The sequence below is a fragment of the Thalassophryne amazonica genome, chromosome 2 (assembly GCF_902500255.1).
Source record: "Thalassophryne amazonica chromosome 2, fThaAma1.1, whole genome shotgun sequence".
Taxonomy (NCBI): Eukaryota; Metazoa; Chordata; class Actinopteri; order Batrachoidiformes; family Batrachoididae; genus Thalassophryne; species Thalassophryne amazonica.
Window position 1 is genome coordinate 106,901,351 of NC_047104.1, and position 15,593 is coordinate 106,916,943.

The 15,593-nt window shown below is 42.0% G+C and overlaps 1 protein-coding gene across 8 annotated transcripts in view; it reads right to left on the reverse strand.

Moving 5' to 3' along the window:
• Positions 1-15,593, reverse strand: part of plekha7b (pleckstrin homology domain containing, family A member 7b) — a 273,942-nt gene that overhangs the window by 84,205 nt on the left and 174,144 nt on the right. For 5 of the 8 annotated variants that reach the window (XM_034191256.1, XM_034191243.1, XM_034191270.1 and 2 more), the window contains 5 exons: positions 12,925-13,323; positions 12,241-12,769; positions 3,401-3,484; positions 2,594-2,728; positions 1,645-1,698 (listed from right to left, as the gene is read on the reverse strand). In XM_034191256.1, coding sequence (XP_034047147.1) covers positions 1,645-1,698; positions 2,594-2,728; positions 3,401-3,484; positions 12,241-12,769; positions 12,925-13,323 — 1,201 coding nt within the window. The remainder of the gene's footprint in view (positions 1-1,644; positions 1,699-2,593; positions 2,729-3,400; positions 3,485-12,240; positions 12,770-12,924; positions 13,324-15,593) is intronic. The other 3 variants (XM_034191265.1, XM_034191251.1, XM_034191278.1) reach the window with 3 other exon arrangements.

The window sequence follows — 15,593 nt, forward strand, 5'->3', positions numbered from 1 at the left end:
GGAAGGGCCGGGGGTTCCAATATCTGGTGGACTGGGAGGGGTATGGCCCTGAAGAACGCTCCTGGGTGAAGAGGAGCTTCATCCTGGACCCGGCCCTCCTGGCCGATTTCTACAGACGACACCCGAACAAGCCCGGTCGGGCGCCAAGAGGCGCCCGTTGAGGGGGGGGTCCTGTTGTGTGGGCCGCTGAAGAGGAGGTACTGCTGGCCCACCACCACCAGAGGGCGCCCTGCTTGGAGTGCGGGCTCCAAGCACGAGAGGGCGCCAGACCCAGAGGAAGTGACAGCTGTCACTCATCACACCAGCTGTCACTCATCTACACCAGTACTTAAGCCGGAATGCGACTCCACCTCCCCGCCGAGAAATCGACTACCGAGAGGTATTTTCTCTGCTATCTGACACTGTGTGTGTACTAAACCAGATCTCTCCTGCAGCCTTATTCTTGTGGACGTTGCCTTATCCGGGACTTCGGCGTGTGGCGTGACGACGACGACCGCGCCACACTCTCTGAACAGATAAGTGGTTAGACAAGAGCTGCACGAGTGTGTGATTCGGAGGTGGAGGTTCTCCTCCTGACTGTGTACAGACTGTGGACCACTTGTCTCTGCTTTTTGCCAGCAGTACCAGGGTCGACAGCCGAAGACAGAGGTCACCTGGGGACTCGGGACTTGGCGGCTCCGGTGTTCTTCAGACCGTTGGTGGTGGAGGCCGTGTGGGACGCGGCCTCTCTCTCGTCGGGGTCTTCTATCTTTGAGTCTGCCCACACGTCACCTGGTGTTAATTGACTTTACAAATTCTGTGTGTTACGTTGTGTGTTGTCACAACATTAAATTGTTACCTTTTGGTTTTCTCATTGTCCGTTCATTTGCGCCCCCTGTTGTGGGTCCGTGCTACGACACCTTCCCAACAAACACAGTCACAAACTGACCCACAATGCTGCTGTTTTGGGACTGCATTTGAAGCAACTGCATTTAAAGTATTTTGAAGACGTGGACTCAAATATTTTGCCATGCATATAACAAAGTGTAAAATAAACTTTGATTACAGAAGCCATTGCAGCTGTTCCACGTTCATGTAGAAGACTACATGAAATTTCATTTGCAATTTCAATCATATGTTTATAGAAAACATGAATTCCTACAGGATTACACAAAAACATTTACACAGCCCCTATAAGGACATAAAGAAAAAATAATTTTTCATAAATTTCTCATTCTCATTTAATATTTTTAGTGAGAAATAGATATTATGCAGTGGGAACCAGATATTACATATATTATCTAGGATTTAAAGAACACTACATGTGCGCTAAATAAATCCCTTTAGAGGCTCTGTAAATGTTAAGTCTAAAAGTACAATACTACTGACAAATTTGGAACATGCCAACAAAATCAAAAACAAAGAAAACCACAGTCATTACTGTCACCTAATCTCAGTCACATTAGATTTGCCAAACATTGTCCATAAATCACAATAAAACTATAGATAATGCAGATTTCTTGCTCCCATCATAAAGACACAATAGAAAGCACAGTGGAGAAATAAGATAAGAAACAAGAAACAAGGCAGCAGCAAGAGAGCAGAGTTCAGAGGTGCAGAAGAGAACGAGAAGAGTAAAGTGGTATTTTGTTCCTTAGGGCCCACCTTCAGATCTAGATACTCCAGGTCCTTCTTCAGTTGTATGTAAGTATCATCAGCCTTTGAATGAGCAGTGGAGAGATAAATAAAATGAAATGAAGCTGCAAAGGATAACTGGTGACCAGATAAATCTTAAGCACTTCTGCATGTGTTTGCATCTCAGATCTTAGTAACAAAACCTCATCTTGATTCTAATCACAACTTAATTCTGCACATGCTGTATAAGTATTTGCTGTTATCTATAGCCAAACTGCAAGTTGTATGGTATATATTTGACCCATTAAAGCTCTTGTACATGTGGTCAAATGGCAAATGACTACACAAACATGAACAACCAGGTTTGGGGTTTATTAGCTTTGTTTTTTCTTCGTCTTGTTTTTGACAGCAACCAGTGGTTACATGTAGAAATTGGGTGGAACTGTCAATACTGAACACCGTTGCAGCTTCACTTTAGTTTGATTTTTGGATTCCCCCCAAAACACAGTATTAGGAAAAGGTGTGTCAGTGCAGAAATTTAAAAATAAATAAAATCAAATATTATTTCTTATTATGGCTGTACAAGGTTATACAGGTAAATAAGTATTAGTGTAAAATGCAAGGCACAATGCACAATCAACAAGCAACATGCTTCAAATGTGGCATATCACTTTTTTTTTTTGCAAACAGGAGCACCTGAAAGCTTTTTCATCTGTTCCACTATGTAGATGAGTGATAGTAAGTTTACAATGTACAGTGTGGACTCAAACAGGTGATCTGCACAGTCTGTATACAGGACAGTGCAACCCATGTCGACATGGCTGCACAAAATAAGACAACCTAACAACAGCAACAGACTGCACAGTCTTATGAATGACAGGGAGTGAGATGTGCAGGACGGGCTAAGAAAACAGAGGACCACAATGCACTTGCAGGGCTTACTAAAGAGGAGGAAAAGGGAGGTGCAAGGGGCCCTGACCTGTACGCTGGGGCCTAGAAGGCCGCTGTACTGGTGATGCTGCAGATGAGTGAAAGCATCGCTGGGATTATGCACACCAGCTATCTTGGCCTGATGCCTCCGGAGCTGAATGAGGAGCAGTGTCAGCTCCTCTGGCTGTGACCGAGCCCAGGTTTAAAAGCCGGAGGCACAAAAGGATGAGAGGAAAATACTTAAGAACCATTTGGGCAGTACAGTGGCTGCTTCAGTTATTGTTTATTAGAGGGGAGATACTCATGTAAAAGTTAGAGGTGAACAGAAAGATGATACATATATCAAATAAAAGTTAAAATAAACTGAGTGGTCCCATATCAGTCTCCAAGCAAAGGTTGCTGCAGCTCTATAGTCTACAGTAAGATACTCCCACCAAGATGAGTTTGGCTTATTCTGCTTCAAAACTACAGTTTGGTTTCATATTCCTTTGGAAAAATTTTTTACTCTCACAAGTCACACACATGAACACCATGAAATACAAGTGCCCAGGAGAGTATCTGGGAATGGGAAAGCATGGTTGCTTTGTGCAGCATTGTAGCTGTAGCACAATTGCTCCCTTGCTCTTCACAGGTGCGTGAGTATAGTGAACACTTATCTGTGCACGAGACAACAAATGAACACAAGGTATTATATTAGTATGTGCCCTCGTGATGATGCTTTTCTACTCATGGATACTGTTCTGCAGGCTCGTATTTCAAGGTTTTTATGTGCACGACTCTTGAGACTCAGTTAATGTCATACGCATGTCAAATATAGTAAAAACACACACAGAGACGTTACTAAAGAGGCCCATACCGTTTTGCCATGCAAGCTGGGTGCACTGACAGTGTGTGTGATGTAGCCCATAGTTGGCATGGACCTTCTCTCTGACTGGGAAGTCTGCAGAGGAACAAAATTCATCAACATGTTATTCCACATCTTACAGAAGCAAATCAAACAGAATGTGTAATTCGTAATTGCTAATGAATCTTCAACAGTGATGAAAAATCCCCACTGTAAACACAATTGTTAGCCCTGCTGCCGACTGCTCCTTCACACTGTACTGAAGTTAAGCCAATTGCCTCCAAGTGCACAAACAAATCTGACGACATGGCAGATTTGTTTTTTCATCTATCCTTTTCTCCGTTTCATCACTCTTACTCAAAACAAGGTGGGCCCAGCGTTTGAGGTGCTACAGGGCTCGGAAAATTTGACATTTTTGCTTAACATACAGAATTAGCAAAAACCAGGCCCACTACAGAACCTTAAAAGGACACAAACAACAAGAGATTTAATTAACTACACATAAATTATACTAAACCTGCTTTCTTAAAATAACATTTGTTTGCTATCAGCAACAGAAGCACTGTAAGCTGTTCCCTTTGAGATTCCCATGCCACCATTTTTTTGCTGCATAATAGGTTTTTTATTTAAATGCAGTATCAGAAGAAAGCGACCACTGCTGATTTTTGAGATATGGTGATGTTTATAGGGTGCAAAGAAGCCCAGGGCAAACAGGATTAGTTGCGAATAAAACACACTTTTTAATAAACAGACTGCTTTTTCCTGATGCACACTCCAGCCAGAGAGCACTATCATCTTCAAAGAAACTGGCAACAAAAAGTTCATCTGTAGTTCCCACATGCACTGCTGTCTGAGCAGTCAGTGTTGCTCCCTTTGTTCAAAAAAATGTGTCTTCCTCAACTATGTTTTCTATAATTGTGCATCGCTCTAATGGCTATAATTTGTGTCTTGACACTGGGGTAAAAGATGAGGAAACTGCAAGTGTGACACTTTGTTTACTTGTGTAAGGCCAACAGCTTGGTTATGCAGCTTCTGTGTGGAGGCAGACGTGGTGATGATTTGAAGGGAGAACATCTCACATGTGGAGTGTGCAGTCAGGAGACAGCGCAGGGTGTGGACAGCGAGTCGGCCCCTCACACATCTCCTGTGGAGATGGTGCTGTCTGAGAGCGAGCTCGGTTGAGGAACAACGGTGTGGCAACCTTTACTCGCTTATGCTCACACCACCTGTTTACTAGGCCTTGGTGTGGACTGTATAAATCAAACAAGCGATTCACATGAGCGTCAAAGCGAGTTCTCAGAGGTCAGACCAATGTCATGCTTCACCTGTTCCTCTTCCCATGTCCTTTTTTAGCTGGTTCACGTCATTGGAGTCGACATTTCGTGCGCAAGTTCCAAAGCAACCATGAGAATATCTATTTTATTTAGCTGACTGTGTGTGAATCTGGTTTGACACCATGTTAAGGAAAAGTAAAAGCACGCCACAACTAGAGAAGGAGAAAAAGAGGAAAGAACTTTAATGGTGCGTAAAGGAACTGAAGACTTTCTTTCTGTAAGGCATTAGTGCTATACTAAACTAAACTGCTTCAACACTTACACTCAGTAACATGAAAAAATTGTCCATTGTCCCTACTATAATGTAAATATATATTTGTTCGCTGAGGCTAAGAATAAGAAAGAAATTTATTGATAATGAAGAAAATTGTTTTGCCAGAGGGCAGAAACAGTAAATATAGCTTCTTTTTTTAACAGTGAGAAAAATGAGTACATGTTTACGCAAAATGACAGAAAGACACTTGCACAAGATGTTTGACAGTATTGCACATAGCTCTGAGTAACTGAAAAACTCTGATCGTCATGTATTCATCCGGCAGAAAGGGGAGGAGTTATGCAGTCTGATTGCCACAGGTAGGAAGGGCCTCCTGTGGCATTTTGTGGTGCACCTCGGTGGCCTCAATCTTTGGCTGAAGGTGCTCTGACAGGACATCCGTGTGGCATTAAAGGGGTGGGAGGTGTTGTCCTGGATGGGAAGCAGTTTTCTCAACATCCTCCTCACCGACACCTCCATCACAGACTCCAGCTCCACCCCCAGGACAGAGCCAGCTCTCCTGATGAGCTTGTTGAGTTTGTTCATGTCAGCTGCCTTCAGCCTGCTACCCCAGCACACTACAGCGTAGAAGATGACACTGGAGACCACTGAGTGATAAAACATCTGCAACATATTTCTGCAGATATTGATAGATATGAGCCTCCGGAGGAACTACAGTCAGCTCTGACCTTTCTTATACACAGCATCTGTGTTTACAGTCCAGTCCAGTTTGTTGTCAATGTGGACACCCAGGTACTTGTATTAGTCCACAATGTCCACCTCAGTTCCATTAATGTTAACTGGGTTCAGATGAGTCTTTCATCTTCTGAAGTGCACCACCTGCTCCTTCATCTTAGATACGTTGAGCTGCAGGTGGTTGAGTCCACACCACTACACAACCCTGTCCATCACACTCCTATACTCAGTCTCCTCATCACTGCCGATGCAGCCAACAACAGCAGAGTCATCTGGGAACTTCGGCAGGTGGCAGGACTGTGACCAGAACCTGAAATCTGAGGTGTAGAGCGTGAACAGGAAGGGAGACAGGACCATCCCCTGTGGTGCCCCTGTGCTGCTCCTTGATGGTGTTGGATGGAATGTCCTGAAGCCTCACATACTGTGAGGTAGTTGGTAATCCAGGCCACCAGTGGAGCCTCCACCTTCATGTCAAGTAGCTTATCATTGAGCAGGTCAGGCGAGATGTTGTTGGACACACTGGAGGAATCAAAGAACATGACTCTGACAGTGCTGCCTGCCTCCTCCAGTTGAGAATAAGCTCTGTTCAGCATGAAGATGATCCTCCACTCCCCTGTTGGGCTGGTACGCAAACTGCAGGGGATCCAGTGATGATTCAGTGACTGTGCAGAGGTGCTTCAGGATGAGCCTCTCAAGTGACTTCATAACATGGGATGTTAGGGCCACATGTCTGTAGTCATTCAGTGTGTTGGGATTCTTCTTCTTGGGCACAGGGACCAGACATCAGTTTTTCCACCGCTCAGGAACTGGCTCAGGCTCAAGTTGCAGCATTTCCTGGACATAGGTGACTAAATTCTCTTCTCACCTCCTCTGCAGTGATGGTGATGGGAGACGTTGAGGAGGATGAGGGAGTGGTGGAGGGAAACACAGTGTGAGATGGAGCACTGAGAGGAGCTGGGGGAAGGGTGGGCAGACGTGTTGTCAAACCTGTTGAAGAACACGTTTAACTCATTGGCCTCATGAAGGTCTCCTTCCATCATCTGGTCCACCTTCTTACCATGACCAGTGATGTTCTCATCCCCTTCCACACCTCTCTCAAGTTGTTCTGCTGGAGCTTGTTTTCCAGCTTCCTCCTATAACTGTCATTCCCCTCGGTGATCTTCTTCCTCAGTTCTTGCTGCACCCTCTTGAGTTCCTCCTTGTTTTCACTTCTGAATGCAGCCTTCTTCTTGTTCAATGTCGCCTTGATGGCCTTGGTCACCTACAGGTTGTTAGTGAGGTAATGGTGCAAAGTCTTAGTCTGGCACACAGTCCTGGTTGGACAAGAACTGTAAACAAATGAAAGATGGCGGTGAGTCTTTATTTCTAAATGAAAGCGCAATCGGTGGTGCAACTTTGGTGAGAATCTGTGAAGTAGTTTTGATGTAACCCTTCCAAGCCTATATAAAGTGAAATCTTGATGCAAAATCCATATCCAGATCACCTCCAGAATTCAGTGGAGTCTTCCAGGCCCTGACATCTATCTGTGGTGCAAATTTGGTGAGAATCCGTTAAGTAAAATTTGACATAATCCATCAAAGCCTATATAAAGTGAGTGGAATCTTGATCAAGAATCTGGATCGCAGTGGTGGGCGCACTTCTGATAATCTGATAACAGATAATTATCGTAGATAATGTTTTCATTATCGGATTTTCTTTTTAGATAACTTTAAAAACTATTATCGGACCAATTATCTTCCGATTAATTTTTGTCCGATAACTTTTAGACCGAAAAACAAAGCTGAACAGCGACAAGCATTTTTAAAATTTAAAATCAGTTCAGCACCTACCTGTTAAAAGTTGTGTAACAGATGGACAGTTATACCCTCTGCTAACAGAAAAGAGCTGCTTCTATGAAAAGCGTCTCTATCCTCTGTAGACAAAGGAGAAATGTCCAAAAAAAATAATAATAATAATTTCCTTTAATACTATACCGATATGCTGGCAATATCACCAAAGTCATCCAGAAGCATACATTTTTAACTTATGGTTCAAATTTTAACCAAACTACTTTTGGACAGGTTATTTAAAATTACTGTTATGTCTGAAGTTTTATAAAGTGAAAATATCAGATATATGTTTTAGTTTTAAAGTAATGTGCTAATTTTTAAGGTTTTGTGAGCACATGCTGTGCCCAGCAGTGCATTATGGGTAGGATGATGTAATCTCAGTACGTTCACGACAGGACAATTGCATTTCAGACACTCTGTTCAGGCTCCACGGACAACAACAGCATTAACTCTCGTGAATATATTCTCTGGGTTTATAGACGTTGTTACTGTATTTGTGTTTGTTAAATTCCACGCATTCTAAATGTATCAGACAGGGATTATCTGGAATTTTGTTTTCAAGGCCTCTACTGCCATCTACTGGCCAGTAGTGGTCATGGCAGTATTCGCCCTAAGTACTAAGCGTCTGGGCAACAAATCAACTTTTTGGCTTTGCAAATGGCTTTTTTTTTACAAATGAAGTTTAAAAACAAAACAAAACAACAGCAAAAAAAATTAATAAAATAACATTACAAGACAGCTCTGTGGTGTTTGCACAGGCATAGTGCGAGTGGTTAGATGCTTGTAACAGTTTGATTTTCACTGGACCATATGATCGGCGATCAGGAGGTGGTCCTGAGATGTTAAACGCAGCTTGTTACTCCATGTACACTACACGCGCAATTAACCTGAAACTCGGTCCAAAAAATTCCTGCATGAAAAATCATCTCGCACAGTGTAAAGCACGTTTTACAACATCATAAAACGTGCGCACATTCTCTCCACATGCAAAATATTTTGCGATGACACTTCCGGGGCTCCTTAAAAATGCCTGTTTTTACAAATAAAAAAAATTGAATATTTTACAAAAGTACATTTATGTGTAAACACCAACACATGACAGACATCACATTAATGTGTTGGTTTACATAATGAATGACTGAACCAATCAGTGTTTAGCAGAGGCACTTTTACCCAGAATCCTTTGCGATCTGTCTGTGTTTGTTACAAAACCTCAGAATTAGTGCATTATTCAACATTAAATGATATATGCTATATTTTAACTTTGTACAAATGACAGAATTGACATTAATGGAGTTATTCTATCGGTATTAATGTTATTTATAAATCAAAACCATAAGTCAGCATGACTTTATTTTTCAAGACCTCCGCCTGACCTGAGCGTTGTGATTGATAGAGAGTTGGCTTTATGGCTGCTCTCAGAGTGCCTCTGTGGTGGGAGCTCTGTAGTAAACAAGCGCTTCCAGCAGGGGCAGAATGTTCAAAGACGAAAGTGTGGTCTCATTGTTTGGGTCTGTTGTTACTTTAAATATTACAAGAAGCTATTGTGGCATTAAAACTTAAATTTGTTTTATTAGTAGTTGTAAATGAGACAATATTGGAATTTTTCGGTTATCTGTAACTTCCGATACATTTTTGGGTGGTTTATTGTTTTATCTTTATCGAAGATAACTTTTCAGTTATCTGATTATCTGTAATCGAAGTTAATTTTTTGGTTATCTGTGCCCACCACTGCTGGATTGGGATCATCTCAAAACTTTAATGCAGTCTTCCATCATCATAATAGCAAATAAAATATATGCAATATACAGAAAAAATAATCATCTTGGTCATTGCAATGATAAATAGGATCAAATAAACTAGGCTGTAGTAACATCGGCACTGTGGAAAATAATTCTGTTCATGGCCTCTTAAGATGGAAGGTGTTCAAAGTAATCAACCACGACAGTTTCAGTTCAGATTGGAGGACATTCCAATCAGGGGAAGCAAAAAATTAAATGCTTTCTTTCCCATTTCAGACACAAGGTACATGGAAACACAGCATTTCATTCCAACACAGAGCATAATAGCTTTCAGATCTCTGACGTAAACTGGATATAAAGGATGGAAGCAGCCCAATAAGGGCATTGTAAACCAGAGTCATCCAATGTGTATCGCCTTACAGTAAAAAAAAAAAGCATACCAGCATTGGCATACAACTCACAGCTGTGGGTGAGGCAGCTACAACCAGTGATGAATCTCAAGGCACAACGATACAGCTGGGTCAAGGACCGCAGAAAACTATAATCGCCAAACTAAGAGACAGCACGGGTGGAAACACCATGTTTGTAAAGTGTTTCTAACAAGAGAATGTGAGTCATACTATCAAATGCCTTTGAAAGATCAAGAAACAGTGCAACACAAAATTTTTGAATCCAATGCTTCAAACACATAATTTAAAACATTTAGACTAGCAGTAACAGTGCTATGTTGCTTCCTAAAATCAGACAGAAAAGGGTTTAAAATATTGTTTGAGTCTAGGAAGTCCTTCAATTGATCACAGACCAACTTTTCAAATACTTTTGCCAAAATGCATAATTTTGGCTCAAGAAAACGTGTGGCCAGTTGCACTCTTGGTCTGTAATTATTCACATTTGAAGATTTGCCTCCTTTTAACAGTGGGACAAAAAAAAGCAGATTTCCAAAGTTTAGGGAGTTTGTTTGTGCTCAGGCTCAAAAATACAAGTTAGAGGCTCAGCAATAAGATCTGCAGCCAACTTTAAAAACTGGATTTGTTGTTTATGTACAAAACAACACAAATAACAGATAAGACATAGACAGCGGACAGACCACAATGACAACTAACATAAGGACATAAGACACAGATGGGACAGACCACTATGACAACTAACATAAGGACATAAGACACAGACAGGGGACAACAGACCACAACAGTGACTATATGCTGTAATTGTTTGGGTTAATTCATTGTTTATGCGGGGGTTTTGTGACATTTGTTGACATTATGACATTATCCCTCAGTTTTTTTTTTTTACAAGAAACCCTGCTCAGGTGTACCACATTAGCACCATTCATTTTCCACTGGTTGTCGGGACAGCATTCTAAGCAAGGTAGGCCAAAAATCCATCTCCCAAATCATATCCTCTAGCTCCTCCTGGGGGAGCCTGGGGTACTTCTACACCAGATCAGATATGTGAGTATATAAATCCATTAAATATGTTGTGGGCTTGAACCATGATCTCCTCCCAGCTGGATGTACAAACCTCAGAAGGGAGGTGTCCATGAGACAGCATGATTAGATCTCTCAACTACCTAAAGTTACTCTTCAATCCAAAAAGTTTGCCATTTTAAGCATCCAAGATCCTCACTTCGTTCCTCAAGTGAGTCCAGACATGTTGCAGTTATTCATATTTCACCCAGCTGTATGTGCAGTCTTACTACTTCAGTCAGTATGCAGAATTTGTGACTGGTTGGGTTTGAGATGTCTCTTCAATGGTAAACTGATCATTCTGTGTTCAAGGTCAGCACGTTCTTCACCACAATATGCTGTAACAGAGTGCATGTTGCACACTGCAATGGGTATTTGGAAAAAATTAGAATATGGGTAAACTACTGGCAAGGGAAGGAAATGAACCAAGAGGGGTGGTGCTGAGGTTTCCAAAACTTTAACATTCTGGGAATACCCAGAAGGGGAACTCACTCTTTCTTTTTTGCATTTCTGTTGACAGATGGAGAGCAAGTTACACTGAAAAAACCCCCAACAATAAGCCATACAACACAAAGCAAGTGTCAGAGTGTCAAAATTCCCCTCAGTGTCACTTGAGTGCAAAGTTCAAATGGCTGTGTGATTTTTGTGAATTTATAAATCTCACAATACAGAAAAAGATAAGATGGCTCAGCTGAGCTAGGAAAAAGCACAAAGGAGTGTAGCAGAACTACTACCAAAGTCACACAGATCCACTTGTCAATCTGACGCTTGAGCCGACCTCATCATATATTATACTCAGATGACCCCAGTCGGGATAGAACATAATGATCCACATAGAATCCAGCAGCAAGTAGCTTTTTTATTTAAAAAGGTCTAGTAACACTGAATTATTTAACTACAAGAAATCCATTCAAGACCAGGATGTATGTTTTCTAACCTTGGCTATAATACATAATGTTTTGCAATTAATTTACAACATGCTGAAAAGTCTATCCTGTCCACAGTTCTACATTACGCGGTCTGAATCTAATAGCAGTTTATAAATTCTCTCTCTACATTTGACTATGAACGCAGCAAAGGTAGCATTATATTTCATATGAAAGTTGTATAGAGTAAATTATTGTGGTGATTTGTGAGTATTTTAGAATTTAATTATCTGATTTTGCTTTCAAGGAGCACATAGCGCACTTGAAATATGATGAGTATATTTGAAGAGTTCAGATGCAAAACCCAGTATCTCCAAAACCATACATTTTTGGTTGAGGCCAACATGTACTTGGCTGTCAAGGGGACCATCAGTGTCCAAAATATAAAAGAATTTGAACAAACTGTTTTCATTTTATTGATGAAAGTCTGTGCATTTCTGAATATGGTTTCCTTTAAATCTCCATTTTCAACTGCATTTTTCTCCATTAAAAAAAAATACTTACTGGGTTTTGCATCTGAACTCTTCATTTTTTTCTACTCTGAGTTACAAACCACAATAATCAACCATTATAAATTGCACTTATGCCACAAAGTAAGTGTACTACCTTAGAAAGATGAGTACAAATGTGGCGCGGGGAGCTGGATCCTGTGCTGTCCTCGGGTGGTCCTTCGTCCAAGGGCCTGACTGTGCGTCTGTCTGAAGGAGTGTTGGGCCTACGAGGGGACAGAGGTTTGAAGGAGGCGGGGAGTGACGGTGGGACTTCACAGGGTGACGGAGGCACAGATATGGAACGAGGCATCTCCACAGTAACTTTAAAAGATGAAGCGTCAGTGAAATTAGGGCCAATGTAAGTAGACGCGGTGGGACTGCCATGGCGAAACTGCTGGCGCTGTTGCCACTCATACAGCTGCCACACCATTCCCTCCTTGCTGGCCATGCGCTCATCTGTGGACATGCGGAAGTGGCTGAGTCGGTCGTGGGCATACTTGTAGTCACTGGGCATAGGAGGAGAGCTGCTGTCAGACGGGAGACGTGGAGATTTTGGCAATGACTGATAGGCGACATCTTCTGTTCTTGCTTTGGGCTTCAATGGAGGAGTCCGACATGGGAGGTGATACTCCGCAGAGGACACACTAACACAAAAATCACAGTCATATGAGTTTCCTATCTAACATTTTACATCATCTGTCAACTGCAACAATTCTTTCTTTATAACAATCCATCCATTACCTAAAACCCCTATAATCTGTGTCCTGACTCTCACGAAATGACTGTGTGAAAAGCTTACCTCTTATGTGGGTCTCCTTTTTGAACTTTCACCCATTGTTCCACCTGAGCCAGTGTATTCTTCCTCTGAACTTGTTTCTCTGTGTCTGTGCGGGAAGACGGGACTCTTTTGTAGATGTGATTGCCGTTCTGTTCTGGTGGCAGAACCACTTGGACGACAGTCTGCTGGCCATTTTTGTGCATGTGGCCATCAAACGTTTGTGGAGAAAGTCTCTCTACTTGTTCCTCTGTGGTGGATTGACTGGGTCTCCCCTGAATTTCCAGCCGAACACCATTATCCTGAGATTCTGCTTTCTCTGCCCTGTGAAGTCTTTCTGACTGAGATGAGGTCTGGTTTACGTTGACATGGTTGGTCTGTGGGACTGCCTGTGGTACAGCCTTGTCTGTCTTCTCCACCTCTCTGTGAATAAATGAGAGTGAATAGTGAAATATTACATATTAATTATTATTACAGAAGTGGTATCACTGAAATCCTATTCTACTACTAAACTATAGTGACTACACATTCTCACTTTAACATAAAATAGTAGCCTGATAACATCCAGAACTACTGCTTGACTCCCACGTCATCCGTCAACACAGCAGAAAACAATTGTCCAAGTTTGGGTTATGGTTAAAGTTAGGTTTTGCATTTTCTCTGGACTACCAAACTACTCAAATCTTGAAGTTCAGTCATAAGGCTTTGTGTCAAAATGTGACAAGTTGTCTGTGAGAATTTGTTTACACTGAATACTCCCTGCTAAGGGCCCCTTCACACATAGTGAAGTTTGGTCAATGTGCACACGAAACAGTAATTGTATGCAAAATCTGTAGAATCGTATCTACCCCTACCGCCTCGTACACCTGTTGCTACAACTATTTGCGCACAAAAACAAAGACAAAGTGTGTGCTGTGCAAGCCCATCGCACCCTCTCGCGGCAGGTGTTGACCAAATTCCAGGTGACACGCATGAACATCTAACACTGCTCGCATGGCACTTAGAACATGTGTGACCAGTAGCAGTCTTGGCATGACAAGAGATTGCTAACAATCACTGTCATACTCGCAGTGAAATTTGTCTAAGAGCCCCACAAGTGTGACTTTGCAAACACACACACACTGACACATGGGTGTGTGCGCTCCACTCACAGGAGGTATGGTTTCCGACAGAAGCAGCTGTGGGGATCTGTTGTTCTGGACATCCCAGCTGGACAACACCTACTATGTTTGGACAGACATGGACAAACAACTGTCTACTGTGAGGAGCGTGTGTCTGATTGCTGTACTTAGGTGGACATAAATAAAAACATATATCGCCGTGGCAACAAGCTGCAGTGAGTGAGTGCAGGCATCTGACCGTCACGTCACCCCACCAATGTGTGCTCTGTTCCACATGACATGGTGTCTGTGCTGCGGTGCGCCGTCCATAAGACATGTGTGTCGGGTAGAACACGCGTGGGGCAACTGGACACGCCAGACCAGTACATGTGGACATGAACAGAGCCCACTGCTTCTTATTTATGTCATTTCATGACTGTGTGTCTGTGACCATGTGTCATCACCAAAGGAAGAGGCAGATCATATTTGTATTGCTCGCTTGATAAATGCGGTGTTTTTTATATGGTGTGTGTGTGTGTGTGTTGTCATTTCGGCAGCTCCCGTCTCAGGGGTCACCACAGCCAATACAGCCAGCTCCGCATTTACGCCAGATGCCTTTCCTGACGCAACTCCAGTTTCACCTGGAGAAACACACACATAGCCGCTGGTGTTCTGAAGAGGTCTCCCATCCAAGTACTAACCAGATACTGCACTGCTTAGCTTCTGAGATCTGACGGGATCAAGCTGACACAGAGCAATTTAATTAATTTATTTTTTTTGTAATATGTCCATGTCCTTCCTGATATGCGGCAGATTCCCGCAGCTTTCAAAGGATAGCTCTGTAACTCAGTGGTAAAGTTTCTGAATGGCAATCAGAGCTTTTGGAAAGTGCGGGTTCGAGTCCCATGGGATTGTTTTTTTTTTTTATTCCACATAAGCGGCGCGATTTGATCTCACAGGTACCAGCTGGTTTTATTTTTCATTTATTCCACAAAAGTGGCACAATGTCGTGCACCTCGCACTGTTCCTGCTCAAAAGACACCGTCGCATGCACAAACTCTCGCACCGGGATTGTGCACTAACCATCTAGTCAGATATTTTTGATTAAACCTTTGGTATGTGAATTTGGTTACTAATGCCATTGGTATCATTTATGGATACACAGAGGAAACTAAATATGACTAAAGAAAAAATAATAATAATTTAAACACACTGGAAATGGATTAAAATATAGCATTTGCAAAGTTAAGTGCATTTTCTGAAGAAGTGTACAACTATTCATGAAAGAATCATTAAACAAAATGGTAATTAAATAAAAACAGAGGCTGATTGCAATATCCTACTCCACTGGCAGAGTATAGATATAATGCATGAAATTGGACTCTAAATTTGCTTCTGAGATCTTGATAAAATGAATCCTAAGAGAAAAGCAAAGACACCACTTTTTCTTAACAAATAGCTTTTAGGAACCTGCAGCTATCTATCTCAACATTTAAATTCATTAACATGCCATTACGTATCTGCATTATTGGAGCTGAACTCCTCCAGGCGGGTGGATATGTTGTTCTCTTGATGTTCCAAACAACTTTATTT